Genomic DNA, 25,751 nt, shown 5'->3' on the forward strand with positions numbered 1-25,751 from the left:
AGGCAGCTGGACCAGTAAAAACAAAGAGCCTCAATCAAAACAACAGAAAATACAATGGTGCAGGAGACCAGTAGGGTAGCAAACACATTTCTAGGTATTCAGCTGCTTCTATCTTTGGAGGTTTGGAAAAAAAAAAGAAAATCAAATTAGACCCAATTCAGTGTCCAGCTAAGAGAAAGGAAAAGACCTTTTTGCTTCCATGGTTTAACGTTTTTGTTTCTGTTGTTCAAATAAAGACTGTTTTAATGTATAGTTCTGCTTGTGTTACTTCAAATGATTCAAACAGCAAAGAAGAGTTTTTCCACTAAGTTGCCTTTGTAATATGAGAATGTATTAGCAGAAACTAATAAAATACATACCAAATAAAAAGAGAAAAACAAGAGAACTGAATCAAGGAGGTCAAATACAACTCAACTATCTTGCTGCTTCACGGAAAAAAAAGTTCCAAGTTTAATTAAAAAATACAGGTGCCAGAATGACAGCCTTTTCCTTTTTGGTCTAACTGCTGGCAAGAGGATATAGAGGCAAAGAAATCAAATATCATTATAATTAAAACCTCCCCCCCAAAATGAACTTTCATAAAATTATGAGGAAGATAAGATAGTAGTAGCTTTTTATGAAGGTCTAAATTGGTTTTATTCAATGACCCATGAATCAGGCAGCATCCCATCCATAGGATAGACAGGCTTTTCCTGTAATAGCTTCAAATAAAAACATGCCTAGACAGCTGTGCTGACTAAACTGTAGTCTAATCATTTCCTTTTTATTTGTTCCACTTAAACAGCTTATAGACTTGCACATAAAAGATTGGTTTTCTCATGTTTATCTTCAATATTGCCCCAGTGCATCCTGTTCACACTGTAAACAGTTTTCTAACTCTGTTATCAGAGGCATCTTAAATGAGAAAAAAAAAAAAAAGCATATGGCATGATTTTAATAACTCACCATTTGGGGGGAAAAAAAAGAGAAGGCAGAAAAATTGCTTAAAGATCTCAGTTTTCATGTGTCAATGTGAGAGCATGGTACCCTTTTTAAAACTTTTAAAATATAACTTAGAATTGCAAGGATATTGTTCAAAAAGAAGAGCTAAAAGCATGATTAGCTATAAGCTGAAGGCTTACAGAAAGAGTACTAAAAAGGTATCTGAAGGCTCCCAATCCTATCAGAAAGAGTAGGACTTCAAGCAAGCTAGTCCCCTTCCCATATCGTCCCTTTGTAAAAATGGGACGCCAGAGCCCCTGGCCAGAAACTCAAAGCAGAAAGCACCTGCACGTCGAACACACAAGTTGAAGGTGCAAAAACAGCCTGCCTCTCTCAAAAGGCTTCTTTTGGTCTGTGGTAGTATCTGAAATTCTACCATAAGAAATCCACTTTTAGACTTTTTTCCTTATATGTTGCTGCTGCTAAGTTGCTTCAGTCGTGTCCGACTCTGTGCGACCCCACAGACAGCAGCCCATCAGGCTCCCCCGTCCCTGGGGTTCTCCAGTCAAGAACACTGGAGTGGGTTGCCATTTCCTTATATAGAGAGATACATAAGCAATACATATACACAATTTAAAGAATTATTAAACAAACATAAGTAACTACTATCCAGATCAAGAAACAGAATTCAGCCATCAGCAGAGCCATTTCCCTCATCCCCACTCCCCACACCCACTACACACCCTTCCCCAGTTATTACCCCTTATCTCTCCACTGGAGGTGACCACAGTCCTGATTTTTATAATAATCATTTCCTTGATTTTCATTTTACCGTTTAAACATGCATCCCTAAACAACACTATTTACTTCTTTTTCCTCCTGTTTGAACTTTATATGAATAGAATCCCACTGAGGTATTGTATACTTCAGTTATATATACTTGCACCCATACAACAGAAGGTAAATGGGAGGAAACATACCCTTTCTCACCTTAAACTCATGACCATCAACCTCCAGTGGGCCTCCATTAGCTCTCAGCAACCATACCACATTTTCCTATTTCATTCAAGTTCCTACACCCTGGTCTACTATGTGCTGCTTTTTTTAGTATTTTTTATTATTGAAATGTAGTTGATTTACAGTACTGTGTTATTTCAGATATACAACAAAGTGATTCAGTTTTACTTTTCAGATTATTTTTCATTACTGAATAAGATATTGAATCTAGTTCCCTGTGCTATACAGTGGGATCCTATTGTTTTTCTATTTTATATAAAGTAGTGTGTATCTGTTAATCCCATGCTCCTAATTTACCCTCCCCTCCTTTCTCTTTTTGGCAACCATGATGTTTCTTTTCCTATAGATAACTCTCTCTTAACTTCTACCCTCTCCTCACATTTCCAGTATCTCCTCTCTGACTCTCACTTACAGCTTTCTTATTTCACTAAGAAAACAAAGAACCAGAAGAGAGTTTCCTCAAACCCCCGTCACATCTATCCAACTACCTAAATATTATGTGTGTGTGCACGCATGTGTGTGTGTGTGCTGAGTCGCTTCAGTCATGTCTGAAGTTTTGTGACCCTATGGACTGTAGCCAAGCAGGCTCCTCTCTCCATGGGATTCTCCAGACGAGAATACTGAAATGGGTTGCCATGCCCTTCTTCAGGGGATCTTCCCAACCCCGGGATGGAACATCTCTTCTGTCTCCTGCACTGGCAGGTGGGTTCTTTACCACTAGCGCCACCTGGGAAGTCTGAGTATCCTCCAATCACAGTTGAAAAACTGCCCAAGCCCCTAGCAGTGGGCAATCAACTCCATCTCTACAAATGATTCCATCATCTCATGGAGACCAAAGAACACAGATCCTCAATTCTCATCTCTTCTCAGATTATTTTTTACCTCTTTTCTGGATGTTTTTATCAACCAGTAAACATTGAATTACTTCTCCCATGTTTAAAAAAATACGTTTTGATCCACTTCCCCCATCAGCCCATAACTCTCCTTCCCTTTAGAACAAAACTCAATATTAATAGTTGTTTATACTTTCTCTGACATGTCTCTCCTTCCATATTCTTATTAAATGCAAGAAGAGTTTATCCCACCACTCCAGTAAAACTGCTTTAGCTAAGATCACTAGTAAATTCAGCTGTCAATTCTTGCTTGTCATCAGCTGCATTTGACACTGACCCCTCTTTTTTCTTGGAAATATGTTCATTCCCCTTTGCTAGTTTTTTCTCATCCGTAACCACTAGACACTGTGGTACCCAGTGCTCAGTACCTTTCTAGCCAGTAATTCCCTTGGACATCTCACACGTTCTTGTGACTTTCAACACCATCTACAGGCTGGCTTCACCCACATGTGAATCTCCTATCCAAACCTGGGTCCTGAACTCCAGACACCTTCATCCAACACCCCACTTGACATTTCCAGCATTTCCTGTCGGGTGCTGTGCTTCAGTCCAGATTCAGTCTCCACTGGTCTTCCTGTTCTGCCCAGAGGTTGGTCTATACAGATCACAGCTACAGGTTTTCCTCGTCTTCTGACTTTCAGTAGGTTAGGCTTATGGGAAGCCGTGGCAGGACAATGGAGGAAAAAAGGAGTCTAAGACCGGAGTACTTATCGCCCTGTCCTTCTCCTGGTGGAGCCACCTTTGCTGGCTACATCTTTTGACCAAGGTGATTCATCCTCTCAAGGTAAACATCTCACATGACGCTCTCCTTCAGCGTTCTAGTAACAGGGATGTTAACATCTCTGTCTTTACCCGCCCTCCCAACATCGTACTGTCTTTGTGTTTCCTCTACATCCTACCCACATCTTTGTAAGTGATTCCTTTGTTAAAACTGCCTTATAATTATACTGAGTGTACCATCTATTTCCTACAGGATTCTGACTAATACAGATGTCTAACTGGCATCTCACTTTTAACACATGTAAACTGAGAACCTCCTACAGTTTTATCCATCTCAGTTAATGTTAACCCCCTTCTTCTAGCTGTTCAGGCCAGAATCTTGGCATCATCTTTATGCATCTTTTCATCTCATACCCACATTTGCAAGTCCAATCTCATACCCTACATTTGTGCTTGCTCTGCACGTGAAGTCACTTCAGTCATGCCTGGCTCTTTGCAATCCTATGGACTGTAGCCTGCCAGGCTCCTCTGTCCATGGGATTCTCCAGGCAAGAATCCTGGCGAGGGCTGCCATGCTCTCCTCCAGGGGATCTTCCTGACCCAGGAATTGAATCCATGTCTCTTACATCTCCTGCACTGGCAGGCGAGTTCTTTATCACTAGCGCCACCTGGGAAGCATTCCTTCCAAAATAGATCCAAAACTCCACCATGTTTCACCACCTCCACAGCTCCCACCCCTTGCCCCCGCCACCATCAAAGCCTGTCTGCATGACAGTCGGCCTTCCATATCCGCAGGTTCCTCATCCACAGATGGAAATCTGCAGATGCTGAGTCCACGGAAACAGAGACTTGACTGGGCTGCATACCACCTACTACACCACAGAAACAGACAGCTGACTGTTACGTAAGGAGCTTGAGCATCTGCAGATGTTGGTATCTGCTAAAGGTGCTGGAACCAATCTCCCATGGGTACTGAGGAACAGCTTTATTGCAGTACCCTCTCTGGTCTACCTGCTCCTTCCCTCACCTGTCTTCAGGCTTTTCCAACTCAGCAGATAGACTGACCTGTTAAAACAAGAGTGAGCTGTATCACTCTTCTCTTCAAAACCCTCCACTGGTTACACATTTCACTCAGAATAAAAGCCAACATTTTTATAACGGTCTATAAGCTTCTATGGGATCTGGTCAAGTGACACCTCTCTGACTTCGATGCCTACCTGCTTACTTTGCTCCAGCCATGCTGCCTCTGTGTTATTTCCTTTACTCCTATCTCAGAGCCTTTGAACTTGCTCCTCTCTCTGCCTGGAACACTCTTCCCACACACATCCTCAATGCCTGCCCTTCTTCAGGTTTTTATTCAAACGTCATCTTATCCATATGACTTTCTCTGGCCACCTTTATAAAATGGTAACAGCCCCTCCTCACTTCATTTCTATCCTAATTGTAGCCATTTAATATCTTATACAGTTTCCTTTTCTTTATTGTGCGTCTCCACCCTCTAGAATGTTAACTCCACGAGGCAGGTGTTTGTGTCTGTTCTGTTTCACTTCTGTATGCTCATCCTCTGAAATGGTACCTGGAAATGGTGGGTGCTCCAATAATTGTTGAAGAAATCTCAACTAGATACCACTCAATCAATTGGCCAAAAGAAAAAGAAAAAAGGTTTAACAGCTCTACATATTGGCAAAAACTAGGAAGTTCAGCTTGTCTCCTCTTTGGAGAGCAATGTGTCAGTATCTAGGAAAGTTCATGATGTGAACGTCTGTGATATTTTTTCTGAGTTATAAATGTATTTATACAAACTAGGACAGTATATTAAAAGTCACAATCATTCTAAGGAATATGGTCAGCCTGTCTATAGGACATTCTTAATGTTTTATGATTACAGAATGAACTCCACTTCTCAAAAGTAAACCAACATAGCCCTATCCCCACCAGAGAGGAAGAAAGCATGGCAGCTCTTCTCAGGCTTATGCTGCAGTGAAAAGAAAATGATAGAATTGGCAGCAGAGTGGGGAAGAAATGTAAGCACATATCAAGATGGGATGGCTGTGATTTCCCAAGAAACTAATTACAGATAAACAAGCCACTCAGGAAATCAGTAAGCAGAGACAGGCTATAAGAAAAATACATATGAGACCCAAACCATGCCAAGCTTTAAGTTATAAATAAAACACTAAAATAAGTCACCAAAATCATAAGCCAATGCACATAAGAGTTGGGTTAGACTAGAATTCTGAATTGCCTTCAAACATTTATACAGTATAATTTATTGCCAGATAGTGTCCTAGTAACTGACTACACAAGTGATTTAGTCAAATCCACTGGTAGGGAGTCCACATGTTAACTTTATTGCAGTACTTCAATTTCCCCCCTAAATCTTTTAGCAAAGCAGCTGATTAAGAACTGAAACTGACCAGCTCACATTTCACCTTTCTCCTATTTGAAGAAAAGAGCTTATAAATCCATAACTGGCCAAAATGCAGACAAGAAGAAGGAAACACCCATCTGAGTGGCGAAAAACCCATCACTGAACAGTCAGCAAGTTGGATGCCACTAACCACACAAAAGGGTGATGCTATTGGCATAAACATAATGACCCCAGGCTGAATCTGTTCTCCTGCTGCTGCTAAGTTGCTTCAGTCATGTCCAACTCTGTGCGACCCCATAGACGGCAGCCCACCAGGCTCCCCCGTCCCTGGGATTCTCCAGGCAAGAACACTGGAGTGGGTTGCCATTTCCTTCTCCAATGCATGAAAGTGAAAAGTGACAGTGAAGTCACTCGGTCGTGTCCGACTCTTAGCAACCCCATGGACTGCAGCCTACCAGGCTCTTCCGTCCATGGGATTTTCCAGGCAAGAGTACTGGAGTGGGGTGCCATCGCCTTCTCCGTCTGTTCTATTCATATCTAATTCTCTCTCCCCTTACCTCTTCCTTTCCTACTCAAAGGGTTTCTTCTATTAAGTTAGAAGAGAATTCACTTTATGATTCTTAGTTTGGTACAGGCATTTAAAAATACAGGTAGATGAGAAAAAAAAGTGTACAACTTAACTGCAACATAAAAGCTGGGAAGAAGAGGGAATTCAAAACCAACTATCTGAAAACACTACTGTCATTTTATTTCTCTGCTTCTCACGGCTTCATCCTTTACTTTTTTTAATCTGGAAATTTTTTGAGGCAATTATAAATTCACATAGTTATAAGAAATAATACAGCAAGATCTCCTATACAGTTGGCCCCAATGATAACATTTTTCAAAACTATATAGTGGAATATGCCACTCAGGAATTGACATTTGACATAGAATCCAATCTTATTCAGACTTCCCCTGTCTTATTTGTGCTCACTTGTATGTATTATGAGTGTGTGTGTAAGTTTGTGTGTTCACCACCACAATCAAGATATTGATCAATATGAGCACTAACTCCTGAAAACCACAAGTCTATCCGTCATTCGTCACTTCAGTTCTTAGGCCATAGCCTGGTAGCAAATGGCCTTCTATACAACCAGCTTTGCTCCATTTCCTGTCACCACTCTCCAGCTTCACACTGCTGTGCATCACTCCAGGGAGTCAATCTTAAACAGATGGTCATAGAAGTAATTAGTTTTTCACCTTACTGATAAAGAAGACTATTCAAAAACAAAAAGTGTGGTGTTCAGGTACACATGGCTTCAGTGGGCCTACCCACTAGTATGTATATTCCTGGCTATAAAAGAAGGAAGAATGAACATATATTCTAGAAACATAATAAAGCTTTGTATAAAATTAAGTACCTATTCCTCTGAAATCAGCCTATCCAGTTTAGCGGGGCACAGTTTAGTATTTCATTCCCATAAAGCCTTTTACCCATTTCAACCAGAACTTCAGTCATCCTACACCAGTATGTGGAAACCCAAGGCTTCCACTGAAAGAAATATCCCTTTTTCCTTGCAAACCATTAGATACTGTCCTTTACCTGGATTTAAAATCCAAACAATGAATGCTAGTTATTAAAATGCTATTTAAAAAGGAATATAAATGTCCATGCAACTTTCATAGCACTAAGTAGTATGAACTGGGATTCATACCTGCAGAGCTGAGAAGAACACTGAAATCTGTCCCCCTCTGTGATTCTCCACTTTCATTATCAACTTCTTTTTCAGTATCTTGATATCGATCCCAGTTAGAGACTATCTTCCTTTTAGAATAATTTCCCTGTTCTTCATTCTCTTCTCCATAGGTTTCTGCATCACTGTCATCTTCAATCTGCAATCATTAGAGACAAATCGATAAGCTGGCAGTAGAAATTTTGACCTTAGTCGCCTTAGCAATAAAGTGTTTAAAAACAAAACAAAAACACAGTACATAGGTATCACGATAAAGAGTACATTATATAAGCCAAGCTCTCTGAAAACGTTAAATAGTATTTCAAGAGAACCCCATTATATCATACATTGTGCTTTCTGGGCAAACTTTTCATTTTGCTGTCAAAAGGAAATCTGATGAGTTCCTACCTAAAATTTGTGTGACTGAATCTCTAAAGTCTACCTGAATGTATCCTATTTCAAGAGTTATTTCTCACTGAAATAATCAAGGCTGTAAGAGTCACAGGCAAAAGACTTAAAGGCAAAAATCACTTCTTCCAACTTACAGATTTTACAAACACACCCCATAAGTATATTTTATAAGCTTTAAATGGGAGCCCTGCTCAGATGCATTTCAGACGATAGTTTCCAGTCTTGGGCATTAAAATATTGAGAGAGCATGCAGAAAAATGCAGAATGTGACAAATTACAAAAGATACAGGTCTAGTTTCTTCAACAAATAAATTACAAGGGGAAAACGGTGGGAGAAGGGGGAAAAAAACCTATAGATTAAAAGAGCTCAATGGACACATAACCACTGTACTGTGGGAACTTATTTGTACTCTGATCCAAATAATATAACTAGTGGGAATTCTCTGGCAGACCAGTGGTTAAGAATTGATGCTTTCACTGCCATGGCCTGAGTTCAATCCCTGGTCAGGGAACCAAGATTTCACAGGCTGCATGACATGACCAAATATACATATCAAACAATTTAACTAGAAAAAAAAAAAGTCATTTCTAATACCACTGAAGAAATGTGAACAATAACAAGGTATTTTCTTATATTAAGGAAATATTTTATCTGCTTATTGTTTGGTATGATACAATTATTTGTTAAATATTTTTATCTTTTAGAAATAAATATTGAACTATTTATTGATGTAAAGATATGATGTAGGATTTGCTTCAAAATCATAGGTGGAGAGGACTGGTGGGTAGAGATTAAATAAACTGAGCATAATTGATGATTCCTGAAGCTGGATGATAAGTATTTGGAAATTCATTATATAATTCTATCTACTTTAGTATATGTTTGAAATTTTCCATAATAAGAATTAAACTAAAAAATCATGCATATAGAATCTAAAGATACAATTCAAATGAGTAGGCCAAAGATTATAAAATCTTTATGAAATACTATAAAACTTGTAAAACACATTAAAATAATCCATTTGTACAAGATGAGTTAGACTTTACACTTTTATTGACATGGGAACAGGACATGTATATTGCAGAAAATTAGGAGGGAGAAACAAGCCAAAAAATAAAAACCCCAGGTTTCCATCACCTAGGCACACCACTATGAACACTTTGCTATACATTCTTTCAGATCTTTTACAATGTTTATATTTATATATACTTTTGGTAACCAGACTTTTTCATCAATATTCTCCACCTCTGCTCTTCAGTAAATTTCATTTTCTACAGCATCCAGACTATTTCCAAATTTCCCTAACTGATCCCCAAAATTTCCTTTAGAGTTGGTTTTTCCAAGACAGTATTCAAGACCATGCATTATATCTCACTGCTTGTCCATTAAGTCTCTTTGAATCTACCACAACCTCTATTTTTATGACATTTATTTACTGAAGAAGGCAAAAGGACCCACGTTCTGTCTGGTTATTTCCTTGTGGCATTAGTATATTAATTTATAGGAAATAGTGGATAAAAAACATTTTTAATCTAAATGCTCAATAGACTTGAGTTAAATATTTTTGGCTAAAATACATCACAGATGGTGAATAACATATGATAAATGGCTGAGCCATGAGTAAAGTGGGAAAGCAGAAAATGTTAGTTGCTCAGTCATGTCCAATGCTTTGTGACCCTAGGGACTGTAGCCCGCCCGACTTCCCTGTCCATGGAATTCTCCAAGCAAGAATACTGGAATGGGTAGCCATTCCCTTCCCCAGGGGATCTTCCTGACCCAGAGAAGACCTGGCCCAGGTCTGCATTACAGGCAGATTCTTTAGCATCTGAGCCACCAGGGAAGCCCCAACATAAGTAAAGCTAAGACTAACCAATGAGTTTGTATCATGAAGCCTGATCTACCCACCATAGTGAGGTTTTTCCCTGTTGCATCAAGCAAATTATCTGTGTGGTGTTATTTTGGTCCACTACAAATTTCAGGTTGCCCATCAACCATTCACATATCAAGTTTAAAACTAGTCAATAATCCTTGCCTGAATCAAATTTCATAAGCTTTCATGAAGCAATGGAGTAAGCGACCTTTCAAGATCACTTTCAGCCCTCATATGTCATCATAAACCTCCTGGACAGCACAAAAAGATGGCAATCCACGTTATAATCTAGAGATCTTGAAGGCTGCCTGAAACCTAATGTGAAACCTAACGTGAAACCTGTCTGAAACATTCCTGAAAGCTTCTCAGAACCAAAAGATGATGGCAAATTAAAGATAAATGACTGAATGAGATCTGCTATATAAATAACAAATGCCAGGAACATGTCAAAGAAAATACCTTGCAACTGATGAGAATCTGATAGGTAGACTACAGCTGAAAGTATCTGCAGGGTTTAATTTGGGAAAATTCAATATTCTTTTGTTGACCCACTGGGTAAGGAGAGTTCAGAGAGGCTTCTCCAGTTAGTAGAAAACTTTGAACACAGATATAGCCCTTTGCAAAAATGTAAACCTGAGCAAAATAATTAGCTGGAGGTGAAAGGATTATGATCTGAAACACCCAAGGAACTATTAACCAGAAATAAGCACTGAAATGGGAGACTGGAGATCTAGATAGAATTAATGATCCTGCCATCACCATCATTTAATATTTACAAAGTGTTTATAATAGCTTGGGCCTTGCTGCTGAATGACTCACTAATCCCCAACTCAGAAGAATCACTGAACAAGAATCTCATTATCTCCACCTAAATGTGGAGACAAGAGTCATCATTAGCCTCCATCACAAGAGGGTAGTAAGAGGTAATAAAGTTTGGAAGACATCTGACGTAACTTAGAGAAAGGTATATCTTAAAACTCCTAGAGATTTTATGTTTACTTCATTTTGCAAAAATCTGGGACAGGATAAAATTTGCAAAATCCCATGATGGGAGAAAGAGCAGAATAAATAAGAAAATACTGATGAAAGCAATGTGAAAACTAAATAGGAAGGCATCATTATATAAACATTATTATGAAATGCCTGGTGTATACTGTGTACTATAAGACATTGATGAAAGAAATCAACAATACAAAATGAATGGAAAAGTAGTTCATGCTTATAGATCTGAAGAATAGTTAAATGTCCATACTATCCAAAGCAATCTACAGCTTCAATGCAATTTCTATTAAAATTCCAATGGCATTTTTCACAGAAATAAAACAAACAATCCTAAAATTCGCTTTACCGTCTGAGCCACCAGGGAAGTCCTGAGGAAACACAAAGACCCCAAAGAGCCAAAGCAAACTTGAAAAAAAGAGCAAAGAAGGAGGCATCACAATTCCTGGTGTCAAACTATATTTCAAAGCTATACCAATCAAAACAGTATAGTATTGGCATAAAAACAGACACAGTTCAATGGAAGAGAATGAAGAGCCCCGAAATAACCCCACACACATATGGTCAATTAATATATGGCAAAGAAGCTAAGAATATACAATGGAGAGGGAAAAAAAACAGTCTCTTCTTTAAATGGTGATGGGAACACTGGCGAGCTACATTCAAAAGAATGAAACTGGGCCCCTATCTTACACCATATACAAAAATTAACTCAAAATGGATAAAAAACTTGAATGTAAGCTCTGAAACCATAAAACTCCTAGGAGAAATAATAGGTGGTAAATTGCTTGACATCAGTCTTGTAAGTAAGTTTTTGGACTTGACAACAAAAACAAAAATAAACAAGTAGGATTACATCAACCTACAAAGCTTCTGCACAGCAAGGGAAACCACCAACAAAGTGAAAGGCAACCTACAGAGCGGGAGAAATATTTGCAAATCATATATCTAAATCAGCTTCTCCTTTAATAACCGACTTTAAAAGCAGTTATAAAATAATAAGTGCATAATTATATTTCTATATGTTATAAACCCAACAATAAGGCTCTTGCAATAAAAGCTATAAATATATGCTTACTCCTCTTTCTTCTCTCATAGTCTTTAAAAGACATAAAATTATATAAGGTAATAATTATAACAAAATATGATTAGCTTTGTGACATATAGAGGTAATATACATAAAACAATAGAACAACAAAAAGCGGAAAAGAGGAATAGAGCTCTATTAATGTCTCTATATCTCACTGGAATTAACTTAGTTGATGAAAATTCTAAGTTAAAATATAAATGGTAAGCCCTAGAGCAACCACTAAGGAAACGACTTCTTTAAAAAGTGGGGGGAAAATTAAAAGAATTAAACTGTTGCACTAAAAATATTCACTTGGTGCAAAAGAAAGCAGTAAAAGTGAAATATAGGAAAGATATACATGAGACCTGTGGAAGAAAAAAAAGTAAAATGGCAGATATAAATACCCAACTGTGTCAATTAAAATATTAAATATAAATAGATTAAAGAAGGAAAAATGGAAAAACAGGCAGAATAGATTCTTTTAAAATCCAACTATATGCTGTCTGCAGGAAATATGTTAGATTCAAAGATTAAAATATCATTAAAATGAAGTAAAAGAATGGGAAAAGATACTCTATGCAAATAGTATGCAAAAGAAAACTGGGGTGGCTATTCAAATTTCAGACAAAATAGACTTCAAGGAAAAACTGTTACAAGAGACAAAGAATATTGTTCAATGATAAAAGGGTCAATCCATCAGAAAGATAACAACATTTAAACATATGCTGCTAACAAGAGAACCTCACAGTATAGGAAGCAAAAACTGACAGAATTATGGGGGAAAATATCAATAGTTCAACAATAATATCTGGAGACTTCAACACCCCATTTTCAGTAATGGCTAGAGCTAAACAAAAGGTACTAATATCCACAGCAGAACCAATAAAAAGCTTTACTCCCTGAAGATGAGGTCCTATTTTTCTTATAACAATAATTTACATTAACTTACAACAACTTAAATTTAATTGGCCAGCCTATGAACACTATGTTTAATCGACATTATTTTTAAAACATCCTCTTACTTTCTTTTTTCCAAAAAAGCAACAGTTGATATTTAATGCTTATCTTTATCATGAAGAGCTTGCAGATAAGCCAGTATAATTTGGGACGCTACTAATACATACCTAGACAACATATCCTCTTTAAAGCCTTTTATACTCGGGAACCTAGGTTCTGAAGGTCCCTGTTCTACTTTCTTCTGGAGTAAATGAGTATAGAAAAGGCTTTCCTGATTTGAACCTAATAAGGAAGTTGAAAATAATCAATCACACATTTTTCAACAACCTTGTTTGTTCCTCACAAAATGTAATTATACCACAGGAGGGACGGAGTGAGATAAAATATATATATATAAAAGAAAGCATATTTAAGGAAACTCCCCTACAGAAAGTCACTGAAAACTAATTTCAGTAATTAAGTTAAAAAGTCAAATACAGCCAACCAAAAATGCTACAGTGTAACTGGAAAATTATATTAATTCATCCTACCATAAAATTTTTAAATGTTATAAAACTCTAAAACATATCATTAGTTAATAGTCTAGTTGACAACTTTTATATCTATAACTCTATTAAGGTCATTTTTATCTTACATAATCATTGGGTCATAAGCAGAAACTGATCATAGTTCAGAGTTCAAGAACAGCTTTTAGTATTAGAAAAGTGTGCTTCAAACTTAGAGAATGAACTTACTGCTACCCGAGGGGAAGAGTGATGGGAGGGATAGTTAAGGAGTTTGGGATTGACATGTACACACTACCATATTTAAAGTGGACAGCCAACAAGGCGGAGAAGGCAATGGCACCCCACTCCAGTACTCTTGCCTGGAAAATCCCATGGACAGAGGAGCCTGGTGGGCTGCAGTCCATGGGATCGCGAAGAGTCAGACACGACTGAGCGACTTCACTTTCACTTTCCACTTTCATGCATTGGAAAAGGAAATGGCAACCCACTCCAGTGTTCTTGCCTGGAGAATCCCAGGGACGGGGGAGCCTGGTGGGCTGCCGTCTATGGGGTCGCACAGCGCTGGACAAGACTGAAGCGACTTAGCAGCAGCAGTAGCAGCAACCAACAAGGACCAAGTGTATAGCACAGGGAACTCTGCTCAATATTAGATAACAACCTAAATGGAAAAAGACTTTGAAAAAGAATAAATAATGCTGTACACCTGAAGTAACACAACATTGTTAGTCAATTATACTCCAGTATAAAATAAAAAGTTTTAAAAAGTGCTAGCAAAAATAATTTTTATATCATTTCAAGAAGCTAAATTTTAATAAATGACTGAATAAAAAATATACCATGTACATAGTATACAGGTATACCAAGAAGGATATTTCCATTTGTCATTGTGTATTAAATAAAATACATATTGGAGCACGATCATATTTGAAAAAGTTAGTAAGTGTAATATATGGCATACATACATAAATTATTTACTGAGCCCAGAACAATGTACATAGCATTAGAGCTCCAAATTACTGTGGCCATTAAGAACTAGGAAAAAAAGTGATCCAGACTGTATTGAAATTCGACGGTTTTTCCAGCATAAAAACTGTATACAACCTCTTTTCTTGTCCCTCCTTGTGATCCATGTATGCGAAAGAAGAGAAGGAAGAGGCCCCTGAGAACAGAGAAAATGGTAACCCCACGTTCAAAGCAGCTGTTCAATGACACTTCTCCACAGGGCTCCTCTTTCACCCTGCTGCTGCTGCTGCTAAGTCGCTTCAGTCATGTCCGACTCTGTGCGACCCCATAGACAGCAGCCTACCAGGCTCCCCGGTCCCTGGGATTCTCCAGGCAAGAACACTGGAGTAGGTTGCCATTGCCTTCTCCGCCTCTTTCACCATAGTCCTTACATTTTTCTCAAGTCCTTCTATCTGTCTCACCTGTGTAATTGTTTCCAAAATTGCCTAAAAATAGGAGGCAGAGAAAGCTAATTACCATTTGCTGGCAGCCCACCTAAGAGCTTGAGAGTTTATTGCTTTCATGACTGAAGGGCAGTCTGGGAAATTAGGCTGCAGTAACTTTCACTGGGCCAACTGGTGATTTTAAACTATCTTTTGTGTAAGTCCTTTAATGGAAGTCCTTATGGAAAGGAGGATGTGGGTGGCAATAGAATGAATCAGTTTCATTTTATCTGCTTTACAACTTGAGCTCCATTTAAGAATTCAGGCTAAAAAAAGGTTTCAAAGTTACCAAATTAATCCACCTTGTAAGTCCCAACTCTCAGGTAAAATTCCACAAGTTCGATTAACATCAATGGTTTTTTCCAGTAAAGGCACTAAACGTAATTATAACCAAGACAATTTGCTTCTTGCTATGGTTACGATCTCAATCAAACAATAACTAGAAATCCAACTAAAAGGCCTTCAAATAAAAACTTTGCTTTATTAAAACATTTGACTAAAAGGTTTTCTGAACACAAAAATAATCAACCTTCATATGTGGAGTGCATGTAGACTGAGCATCTTTGGGTAAGTTCAGTGTACAAAACATACCCTCCTCCACCACAGCCACTGACAGCTTACTCTTCCTAAGAAAGCAAACGGCACTTCAGGCACACCAGCCTCTGTTCAGTCTTCCCAGGGATTACACTGCATGGGTTTAACTGCAAATAGCCAGGTTTTCCTTTTTTTAATTAATCTGTCTTTACTGAAGTATAGTTGATGTACAAGATTACAGAAGTTTAAAGTACACTACATAGTGATTCACAATGTTGAAAGGTTAATATTTATGGGGCTTCCCTCGTAGCTCAGTTGGTAAATAATCTGTTTGCAACGCAGGAGACCTGGGTTCATTTCCTGGGTCAGGAAGATCCCCTGGAGAAGGAACTGGCAACCCACTCCAGTATTCTTTCCTAGAGAATCCTCATGGACAGAGGAGCCTGGCAGGCTACAGTCCATGGGGTCGCAAGAATTGGACACGACTTAGCAACTAAAATCACCACCACCATTTCATTTATAGTTATTGTAAAATATTGGCTATATTCCCTTTGCTGTGTAAGATATCCTTGTTCATAGCTCATTTTATACCTTTAAACCCCTGCCCCTATCTTGCCCCTACCCGCTTCTTCTCTCTCTCTACTAGTAACCTCTAGTTTGTTCTCTACAGGCCAGATTCTTTTTGACTGTCTCAGTTAAATTTTCACCTCACTTCTCTATCAACACAAGGTTGGTTTCCTTAGTTACTGAGGTCTTAAGGTCATCACCTTCCACTTTCCAGAAAAATCACAGGCCACTAAATAGCTGTTGTTTATCTGGCCAATTTTAAGACACTCTCGAAACTTTCAAATCACCAGAGAGAACTTAATTAGTAAAGAATTATCAATCTAGAAAGAGCCTGGGTAGCTCTGGCCCACCTTCTGCCCTCAGGCAAGATCATGTAGATATCACACTGGGCCCGTCTCCCGGGTCTGCATTTTCTCTTACCTAAATTAACCATATTTCCTCCTTCATAACAACAAAGTTCTAATTCCTTAATCATTATCATTGATTAGTCTACATTTCTAAAATTCTCCATGACTGTACAGAAGAGATGTAGTCAGCCAGAAACTGATGATTCAAGAAGCATCTGATGTATGAAACCACCTTTCCTACAATGACACCACCTTGTATCTATCAAAACTCATTCATGAAATTATCTTTAATTTCAAAGAAGCCCTGAAAGACAGAAAAGACCTTACTTACACATAATCAATTACATGTATACAGATGAAATACAGTTGAAACAGGTCATACCCACTCCCAAAACTTACCAACCACACAAAGTTCACAAAAATGTATCCATGGTAACCTGTTCATGTTAATCATTGGAAATAGCAAGATTCACGAATGGGGAAATGACTTGATAGTAATAAATCACTTATAGTTAAAAGCAATAAAAATGACCAGAGACTGGGGGGAGAAGACACATATAATCAATGACATGAAGAAAAACATGCAATTTAACAGGGAAGTTGATTAACATTTGCAAAAATTGTTGGAACTGAAATAAATGATGATGTCAACGAATGACAGACTGATAAAATGTGGAAAAAAACTACAAACAGGTGTGATTTAAATCTTATGCTGTCTGTCCTTGTTAATTAAAGAATGAATGCCACCATCTGGTAGAGTACACTTCTCACACTGCCTCACAACTCAAATAGACTACAATTTTCACTGCACTTTCCATAGTGACTTTCAAAGTTACAGCTGTGAGGCTAGAAATCTGTGTGCCTTCATACAAGTTCTATATGTCACCTCATTCAGATCCCTTGACTGAATTACAATCTTACTTTCCTTGTGGCAAAAACCTATAAGCTTAACTAGGTCAAATTTCCTGAGATAAAAGAACACTTTTTAGCTGTTCTTTAGCTGTTCTTAAAGACAAGGGCTTAACTCAGGCCCTACTCAGCAAGAGCTGTTTAATTTGCCATTTCACATGAAAGAACAAATGGACCTAAGAGACTTCTCTTAAGTCCCTACCATGTATAATGCGGGGCAGCCCGTACACACCCTGACCGAGTGACGAGGAAGGAATCACCTGAAAAGCCGTCCTTGGTACATGTCTTATCTGACACCTAGATGAGCGGATGTATGCTTCCATCGCTTGCTTCCCACCATCTGAAGCTCCTCTTTTGAATTTGTCCTCCTACTCAGTTCTTCCCTGATGAACAGAATCTGGACACAATGCATAATATTTCTCTTTTGTGGGCATGCTGATTTTTCTTTTAACATTACAATCTTTTATCTTCAAGAGCACTTACACATGACAACGTTAACCTGAAAAGGACGCAGGCCCGGTCAGTCGGCTCCCTGAGCGTCCACAGAATTCAGATGACAACTTCTACATCATATTTAGAGATTTCAAAGGCAAATATTCTGTGGATGGCATTGAAGACAAGTGCCTGCGTTAACCACGAGCCCTGCATTCGCCACACAATGCATAACATTTGCAGGACGCTCGAGCTCCCATGCTCTTCTTTTCAGGCTGAACTGCCTTTTCTGTTCCTCTGCCATCAACATAACGACATCATGAGTCAGATCAGATCAGATCAGTTGCTCAGTTGTGTCCGACTCTTTGCGACCCCATGAATCGCAGCACGCCAGGCCTCCCTGTCCATCACCAACTCCCAGAGTTCACTGAGACTCATGTCCATCGAGTCAGTGAGTACATATCAGTAAAAATCCTTTCCTTCCCACCCACAGTGCTTTAACCAAAATTGAGAAATGAGACAAAGAAAATGCACTTTCCGGAGGCAAAGAAATTCGCTAGATGATTTCCCCTGTGAAAGGACAGCATGCTACAATCTGCATTTCTCTTCTGTTCTCTTCAAGTGTGACCTTTAGGAAGCTCTCCCAACATTAGGGAGGAAAAAACTTTAATTAAAAGAAAGGGCAGCAAAGACATGTAAGGAAGGGAGAGAGCTTTTTACCTGGCATTAGAGAAAGGTGGATTTTCTCAAAGCTCTCAATCCACAAGGACAAGACGCAAACCCCAGGACCAGGATTATGGAGTGCACACAAGCCGAGCGCCTTGAAGCTGGGCCGCGGCACAGCGAGCCTGAATAACCGTGTCTGGTAAAGTTCTCTTGGAGCTAGCAGTACTGACATTACCTGTGCCTCCTCTTTGTAAGTGTGAGACTCTCTCCGCCTCATAGAAATGCAAAGCTGCGCTGAACTCCACCTTGTCTTGATCCCCACCAGCAGTGTGGGTCTTCCTTTTGTGGAGGAAGCACAAATTAAACTCACAGTATTGCTCTCCTCTAACAGGGCGGCCTGTGAGTGGAAAATCTTCATTGAAACTCTCAAGACGCATAAATATGAAAAGCCTCTTAGAACATGAGCTGTAACGTTAGCAGAAGGAAACTGCTGTCTCTTCCCGTAATATGCTCGGCAGAAAAAGGCGCATCTGCCCCCAAAGAGTAGCCCCACTGGTATGTCTAAAGAGGCAACACACTGATGAAAGCAACTTGAAAGTCAAAGCCCTCCCCTGAGAGTAACACACTGTCGTCATCACAGTTTAGACAAGAAGAGAAGAGAATGTCGGGAGCATGATGTATCATTAAGACAGTTCTGAATGGGCACTCAGGGAAAGCCCTAGAGAACAGAAGGGACAGGAAGAAGGCCCTGGGTCTGTCCCAAAGAAAATGTCAATTACCGGCAAGATAAAGCTTGCTTCTTTCTGCACACCACCCTCAAGACCAGCCTTCAGGCTGGTTATTCACAGCAATTCAGTACACTAAAGGTTAAAAAGGAAAAGGGAAATGCCTCATTATTTCTAATGGTCCTGAAGTCACTCAAAAAGCAGTAAGATCCAGAGTGGTAGATTTTGTTAGCTGAGGCACACAATTCACTTGGAAAGACATCTCAGGGTTACCAGTGTGCAGGACAAGCTCTTCTCTCACCACTGAAGAGAGCTGATGATCTCCTCAATGCCGAAGTATGTCATGCGAAAAATAATAACCCTCTTGGTCTGGAATACTTATCTTTTTAGGATCTGATAAAAACTCTAATTAGATGGTCTCCAATAATTACTCCCTTTTATCAATTTTCATATAGTAAAATACAAAGTTTCGATAAATGGAGTCCAGATAACTACCAGCACCAAGATACAGGGCAGTCCCACTGCCCCAAAGCTTTCCATCACACCACCCTCCAAGCTCTCTCTCAACCGAGTGCATTCGCAGTGGATTCACATGCTGTTCTGAGTAAAAGTGGTTCATCACTTTTTACCACTAACTTCTAGTCCTTCGTATAGTTCGTGTATTCATTCACCAGGTAAAGAAATCTTTGGTTGTTTCTGGCTTTTGGCAATTACGAATAAACAATCACCATACACATTCAAGCATAAGAGTCTCCATTTCTTCGGGGTAAATACAGACCTAAGAATGGGATTGCTAGGTCATATGAAAAATTTAACCTGATAAGGAACTGCTGGGATTTGGTATTGTCAGGTTTTTTGAAGCCATTCTAACAGACATAGGGTTTCCCTGCCAATGCAGGAGATGCGGTTTCAATCCCTGGGTCAGGAAGATGCCCTGGAGAAAAAAGTGGCAACCCACTCTGATCTTCTTATCTGGGAAATCCCATGGACAGAGAAGCCTAGAGGGCTACAGTCCATGGGGTCACAGAAGACTCGGACACCACTTAGTGACTAAACAACAGATATAAGGTGGTTTCTCTTTGTGGTTTTACTTTGGATTTCCCTAATAACAAATGCCGTTGACCACCTTGTGCTATTTGCCATCAATCTATTTTCCTGGGTATACCATCTGTTAAGTCTTTTCCCCATTTTTAATGAATTATTTACTTTCACATGGAGTGTTGAGAGCTCTGTTTTCTGGATACAATCCCTTGGTTGGATATGTGATTTGAAAATATTTTCTACCAAGTCTGTGGCTTGTTTTTTTAATAGAATTTATTCTTTATTAATAAAGCTTTATTAATAGCAATTTTAGGGCCACAGAAAAACCACATGAAAGGGAACAGCAATTTCCCATATAGCCCTGTGTAGCTTATCTTTCTATTTTCTCAACAGCATCCTTCCCAAAGCAGAGGTTTTTAATTTTCAGGAAGTCCAACTTAGCTATTTCTTTTCTTTTGCACGTCATCCTTTTGGTGCTATATCTAAGAAATGTTTGCCTAACCCAAGGCCACAAACATTTCCTCCTATGGCTTCTTCTAAAAGAAGAATGGCTGTCTTTGCATTCGTGTCAAGATACTTTAATTTATGGAGGGAGCAGGGTTATAATGATTGCTTTAAAGTCTGGCTCAGAATGCCATGATCTGAGTCATCTATGGGGCTGGCATCTGTGAATTGTCTTTTGCCTCAAGAATTAGTCACATTTTCCTGGTATACTGTAAAACTTTGGCTGTAGAATAACATTCTGAATATGAAGTTCTTGAGACTCTGGGTCCCGTTTAAAATCCTCTGGAGAACGTTATGGTTTTGTTTGTTCCATTTTATTAGGCAACCAATCTGGTTAGCTTCAGACAATAAGTTCTGTCTCATCCTCTGTGGGCGATAGTTCAGTGTCTTCTCAGTTCTCAAGGTTTTTGCTCCTCTGCTGCCTCCGTCTGTCTGCCCCACATGCACTTCTGAGTGAGCCTGTCTTTGGCCGTTTCATGCTCCAAGAGGATCCCCTTCCAGCTCTCTCCTCCCTAGGACTGTCCCAACCCTCTGGCCCAAAGGTCTGGTTTCTCTTAAGAGTTCTAGCTGCCCACACTGCCCCTCAAAGAGCAAAACAAAGAAGGATAAAAAAGAAAACGGACATTTTCTCATGCTCTTTGGACTGCAGGAACCCTGGTTCCTCTGGCCAGAAAGACAGACTTATATTTCAGCTGCCAGCACCACCAGCCAGCCTGGCTCTCCAAAGGATCTGCTGCCCACTCACCCATGATTCAAAGGAAGGAGGGGACCTCCCCCCATCCTCTCCAGCTTGCATTTTCCTGGTCTTCTGGTTAAAAAGATGTAACTCCCCTTGGTTTTTAGCTACCAGGGACACAGCTCTCTTGACAGCCTGCCTTAGATTCAAGACTGGAGAGAAAGCAAACACTGAGAAACTCTCACCCCTGGTCCCGTATACAGGTTGCTTACCCAGGTTTTCACCCCCAGGACCACCTGTTAGCTCTTCTTTGCTTTTCCAAGTCTTCAAGTAACCTGTCCACAGCGTTGAGCTGCACACATCGTCACCAGCTCTCCCTTGGTGCGTCTTCCCGGTAGTTCTGCTGCTGCTCGTGGAGGCAGCAGCTCTCTCGACCTCTTCAACTATGAGATATGCCACACACCTGAGCTGAGGGCCAGCCTGTTTCTCACCTTCCACTTGATAGTATCACTAGGGGAAAAAGAACCCCATCACTGAGTCTCATAAAACCATGGCATCCGTGCACATTTCTCACTCTCCTCTTGGGTGTCATGGTTTATCTTATACCCTCAAAAACACAGGGAAGAAAACCAAAACTTCCTGACCTCTGGACCACTGTCCTATCCTACTCCTCACTCTGGAGGCCTTGCCTCTTACGCTCCCCGCCAATCACATGGGGTGTAAGAGGCCGGTGGGTGGGGAACTGTTCATTGTAAACAGCTGCTCATCAGGTATGCCGCTAGAGACTAAGAAAGACTAATCCACACATGTTCCGGCTGTTAAGGGCCCCAAAAGAAAGAAAGCCGATGTTGGAAATTCTGATAGATGCTTCTTTCTTGGGTGCAGGCATTTAAAGTCCTTCTGGCTCTTTTCACCGATGGCAAAATAGAGGACTGTATGCAGAGAGGAGCCCAGAGAGCGGATGAGGTTTCAGCTACACTCAGCCTCCCTTTAGTGCTTTTAGTTTTAGCAGGAAAGCCAGAAAAATACTAACAGAAAATAAACATGAATGTTTCCAGAATATTCTAATGCCATGCTTAAAGACAAACTCCATTATTCGGTCATATAAGTATCCACTGAGAGTCTACACTACGCCAGGTACTGTTTGATGTGCATGAAACATTCCCTGCCCTCTTGAAGCTGACGTTCTACTGTAGGAGTCAAACAACCAACACATAAACAGATACATAATGTTTGTACAACTACATGCATAAAACACAGTGCTTTCAGGTAGTGACAAATAAGACCCTACAAAGATAAAGCAGGGTAATGCTTCAGAGAATGATGAAAGCACTATTTTATATAGAATCATCAGCGAACCATCTTTAGAGACATTCAAGCAGAGAACCAGATAAGTGAGGGAGTAGGTCATGCAGGGACCTGGGGGTGAAGAGGCAGAAGGGTCAGGCCCTTAGGAGAGAACAATCTTGCCACATTCGAAAACCAGAAGTGAAGCCAGTATCCTGGCTACAGAGTGAAGGAGCAAGCTCTGAGAGGTTCACAGGAGTCAGAGCATGAAGAGCCTTACAAAGCAGGGTGAGGAATCCAGATTTTATTCTAAATGTAATGGGAAGGGAGACCCAGAGACATGAAAAACGCAAGGTTTAATCTGATCATCTCTCATTCTCAAAAAATTTTACTAACCAAAAAAATTACTTTCAAACTCAGAGCTAAACCTAATATTCAAATCCACTTTACAGTCAGCCTTCACAGATTAAGAAGCCAATACAAAGTCAAATCACAGAGTTTAAGAATAAAGCATAATTAATCAACCCCCCAAACACAAGTTATTTTTCATAAATAATGTTCTCAAATGCCAAATTATTCCTTTTCTACTAGAAAACAGAATTGACAGCATGATTTTTTGTTAATTATAATAAATCAATATTGGTTCACTAATTATAACAAATGTTCCTTACTAATGTGAGATGTTAATAATGGGAAAAAAACAGCATGGGATATTTAGGGACTGTCTATACTAGTCTCTTAATTTCTCTAAATTTAAAACTGTTCTAAAAAGTCTATAAAGTCTATTTTGAGAAATATATTTATATAAAATCTCCCTGCAGGATACATGCTCTGAGACCACATACCAACAAAAGCAACCACCTTATCCTACTGCTATGAGTTATTCAGTTGGTACAACGAGACTGAAAATCAGCCTCTAATCAACTAGGTAATTCAAGTTGTAGATCTTCCACTTTTTCCTCAACAAGCACTATCCATACTCTACCTACCTCTTAAGTATATGAACATGTTTAGAAAATGTGAGGCATGCTTACTTCTTTAAATAAGTTCACAATAACAACAGCAAATAATTACTATTATGGAGAAATGGAGCTGGTAATAAGAATAAAGCAAACTCGAGACATTTTTAAGTTTAGCAAAAGTGAGAACATTACATCCCAGAGCCTAAAATACTCCAGAAATCTGAAACAGTGGCCCAGTTGTAGGCTAAGTACAGGTGTGACAAACCTTATTTAGCTCAAACACTTGGGTGGGGGAGGGTACGTGAACATTTTAGAAGGAAAAAAGCTAACGTGTTTATTATTGACCACAGAATAGACAAGATTTTTGTTTTTCAAAAGAGGACACAGGTTTAGGCAATTGAGAAATACATACCGCGATCCTTCCAAGAAAACACAGGCTGAAAGGTAAGAACAATTCTCCAAGCAAAATTTTCTTATGCTTTGTTAAATATATCACTTTCTGCCTGTGATAGGCAGAATAATGGCTCCCCAAAGATGTTCAAGCCCTAAGCCCCTGAATATAGGAATATGTTTGGGTACACTGCAAAAGGGCCATAGGATTGCAGATAGTAATTAAGGTTGCTAATTAGCTGACCCTGAAATAGGGAGATTGCTCTGGAATATACAGATGGGCCCAATGTAATCACAAGAATTCATTAAGAGTAAAAGAGGGAGGCAGAAAAAAAAGAAAGGGAAAGAGATGTGACCACAGAAGTCAGAAAGATGCTATGTTGCTGACTTTGAAGACAGAGGAAGAAGCCAAGAGCCAAGGAACGTAAGCAGCCTCTAGAAGCAGGAAACATTCTCCCTGGAGCCTCCAAAAAGGAACACAGCCCTGTAGACACCTGATTTTAGCTCAGTGAAACCCATAGTGGGACTCCAGAGCCATAAGATAGTCATCTATATTGTCTTAGACCACTAAGTTTTTGGTAATTTGTTACAGCAACAATGAGAACGAATATGCTACCTCTAAAAAGAACTCTCCTGAGTTAAACAGTAAAGACTTTTTTAACCCAGTATCAGATGGCATCTTTACCATAGGCCAATTAAAGGCGGGGAAAGGTGTCATTTGCATATGAAGTAAACAATCACAAATAAGAGAATCTAAAGATCAGTAACTAAAAGAACTGATATATGTAAGCTACAACAAAAACTAGACTGGACTATTCATTTCAGAAACAGTCAAGTGGTCTTAGTTTGCATTAAAATTCCCATCAGTTTCTTAATCTGTTTCATCTGAAGTCTTCACACTAACCAATATAAAACTATTTATGGTTAGAAAACCATCTGTATTAGTCATACAGACTGCCAAAACAAAATACCACAGACTGTGTGGCTTAAACAGCAGAAAATTATTCCTCATGGTTCTGGAGGCTGGGAACTGCAAGATCAAGGCGGCCGCAGACCTTGTGAGGTCCTCAGGGCGGTAAGGACCTACCTGGCTGGTTAGATGCCTGCCTTCTCGCTATATCCTCACAAGTCAAGGAGAAAGGGCTCTGGTCTCTCTTCCTTTCCTGACAAGAGCACCAGCTCAATCAGACTAGGGCCCTGCCCTTACAACTTATCACCTCCTCGACTTATCACCTCCTCGTAAGCCCTGTCTCCAAATGCCATCGCCTGGGGGTTAAGGCCTCAAAGTGTCAGTTTTGGGGGAACAGAAACATTCAGTTCTTTACATCATCAGTAATCATTATTTAGGTCAAGAAGCAAAAAAGGAACATATTTTGCCCAGAAAATATTCATTAGGGAAAACTATTAAGTCACATAAATTAAGAAACTAAAAACTGGGAATATAAAGAGCTTCCAAATAGTATATTAACAATCAACTTATATATTTATTAACATGCTAATATATGTGTAGATATAGAGAGGGGCACAGGCCAACTATATGTGTTTATACAACATATACAGTCAGTTCCTACACTAAAAAAAGAAAGATGCCTCTTTAATTTGTTCTTTTAAAATAAATCTGTTTTTAAGGATATACTAGCTTTGGAAGTGGGAAATACAGATGGCTAAGGCACCAAAAGCCACTGTATACATAAACTGCAAATATAAACTCAATTTCTACAATCCAGAAAATGAAGGAGGTAAACACAAGTCCATGTATCAGAAGAGGCACATAACTCAAAAGAAACATACTTCCAAAGTTTGCTGTTTATTCTAA

General features: G+C 39.3%; 1 protein-coding gene across 4 annotated transcripts in view; it reads right to left on the bottom strand.

The window, feature by feature from the left end:
* Window positions 1–25,751, bottom strand: part of AVEN (apoptosis and caspase activation inhibitor) — a 192,208-nt gene that overhangs the window by 144,749 nt on the left and 21,708 nt on the right. The window contains exons 1-2 of one of the 4 annotated variants that reach the window (XM_086322077.1): window positions 21,366–21,431; window positions 7,620–7,797 (exon numbers count right to left, since the gene is read on the bottom strand). In XM_086322077.1, the coding sequence (XP_086178203.1) occupies window positions 7,620–7,797; window positions 21,366–21,416 (229 nt within the window). In that variant the 5' untranslated portion in view covers window positions 21,417–21,431. Of the gene's footprint in view, window positions 1–7,619; window positions 7,798–17,512; window positions 17,648–18,585; window positions 18,643–21,365; window positions 21,432–25,751 lie in introns of those variants that run through there. The other 3 variants (XM_086322075.1, XM_086322076.1, XM_086322078.1) reach the window with 3 other exon arrangements.

Source organism: Bos grunniens, chromosome 10 (assembly GCF_055505025.1).
Source record: "Bos grunniens cultivar Pamir isolate PY7600 chromosome 10, Bosgru_T2T1.0, whole genome shotgun sequence".
NCBI classification, from domain to species: domain Eukaryota; kingdom Metazoa; phylum Chordata; class Mammalia; order Artiodactyla; family Bovidae; genus Bos; species Bos grunniens.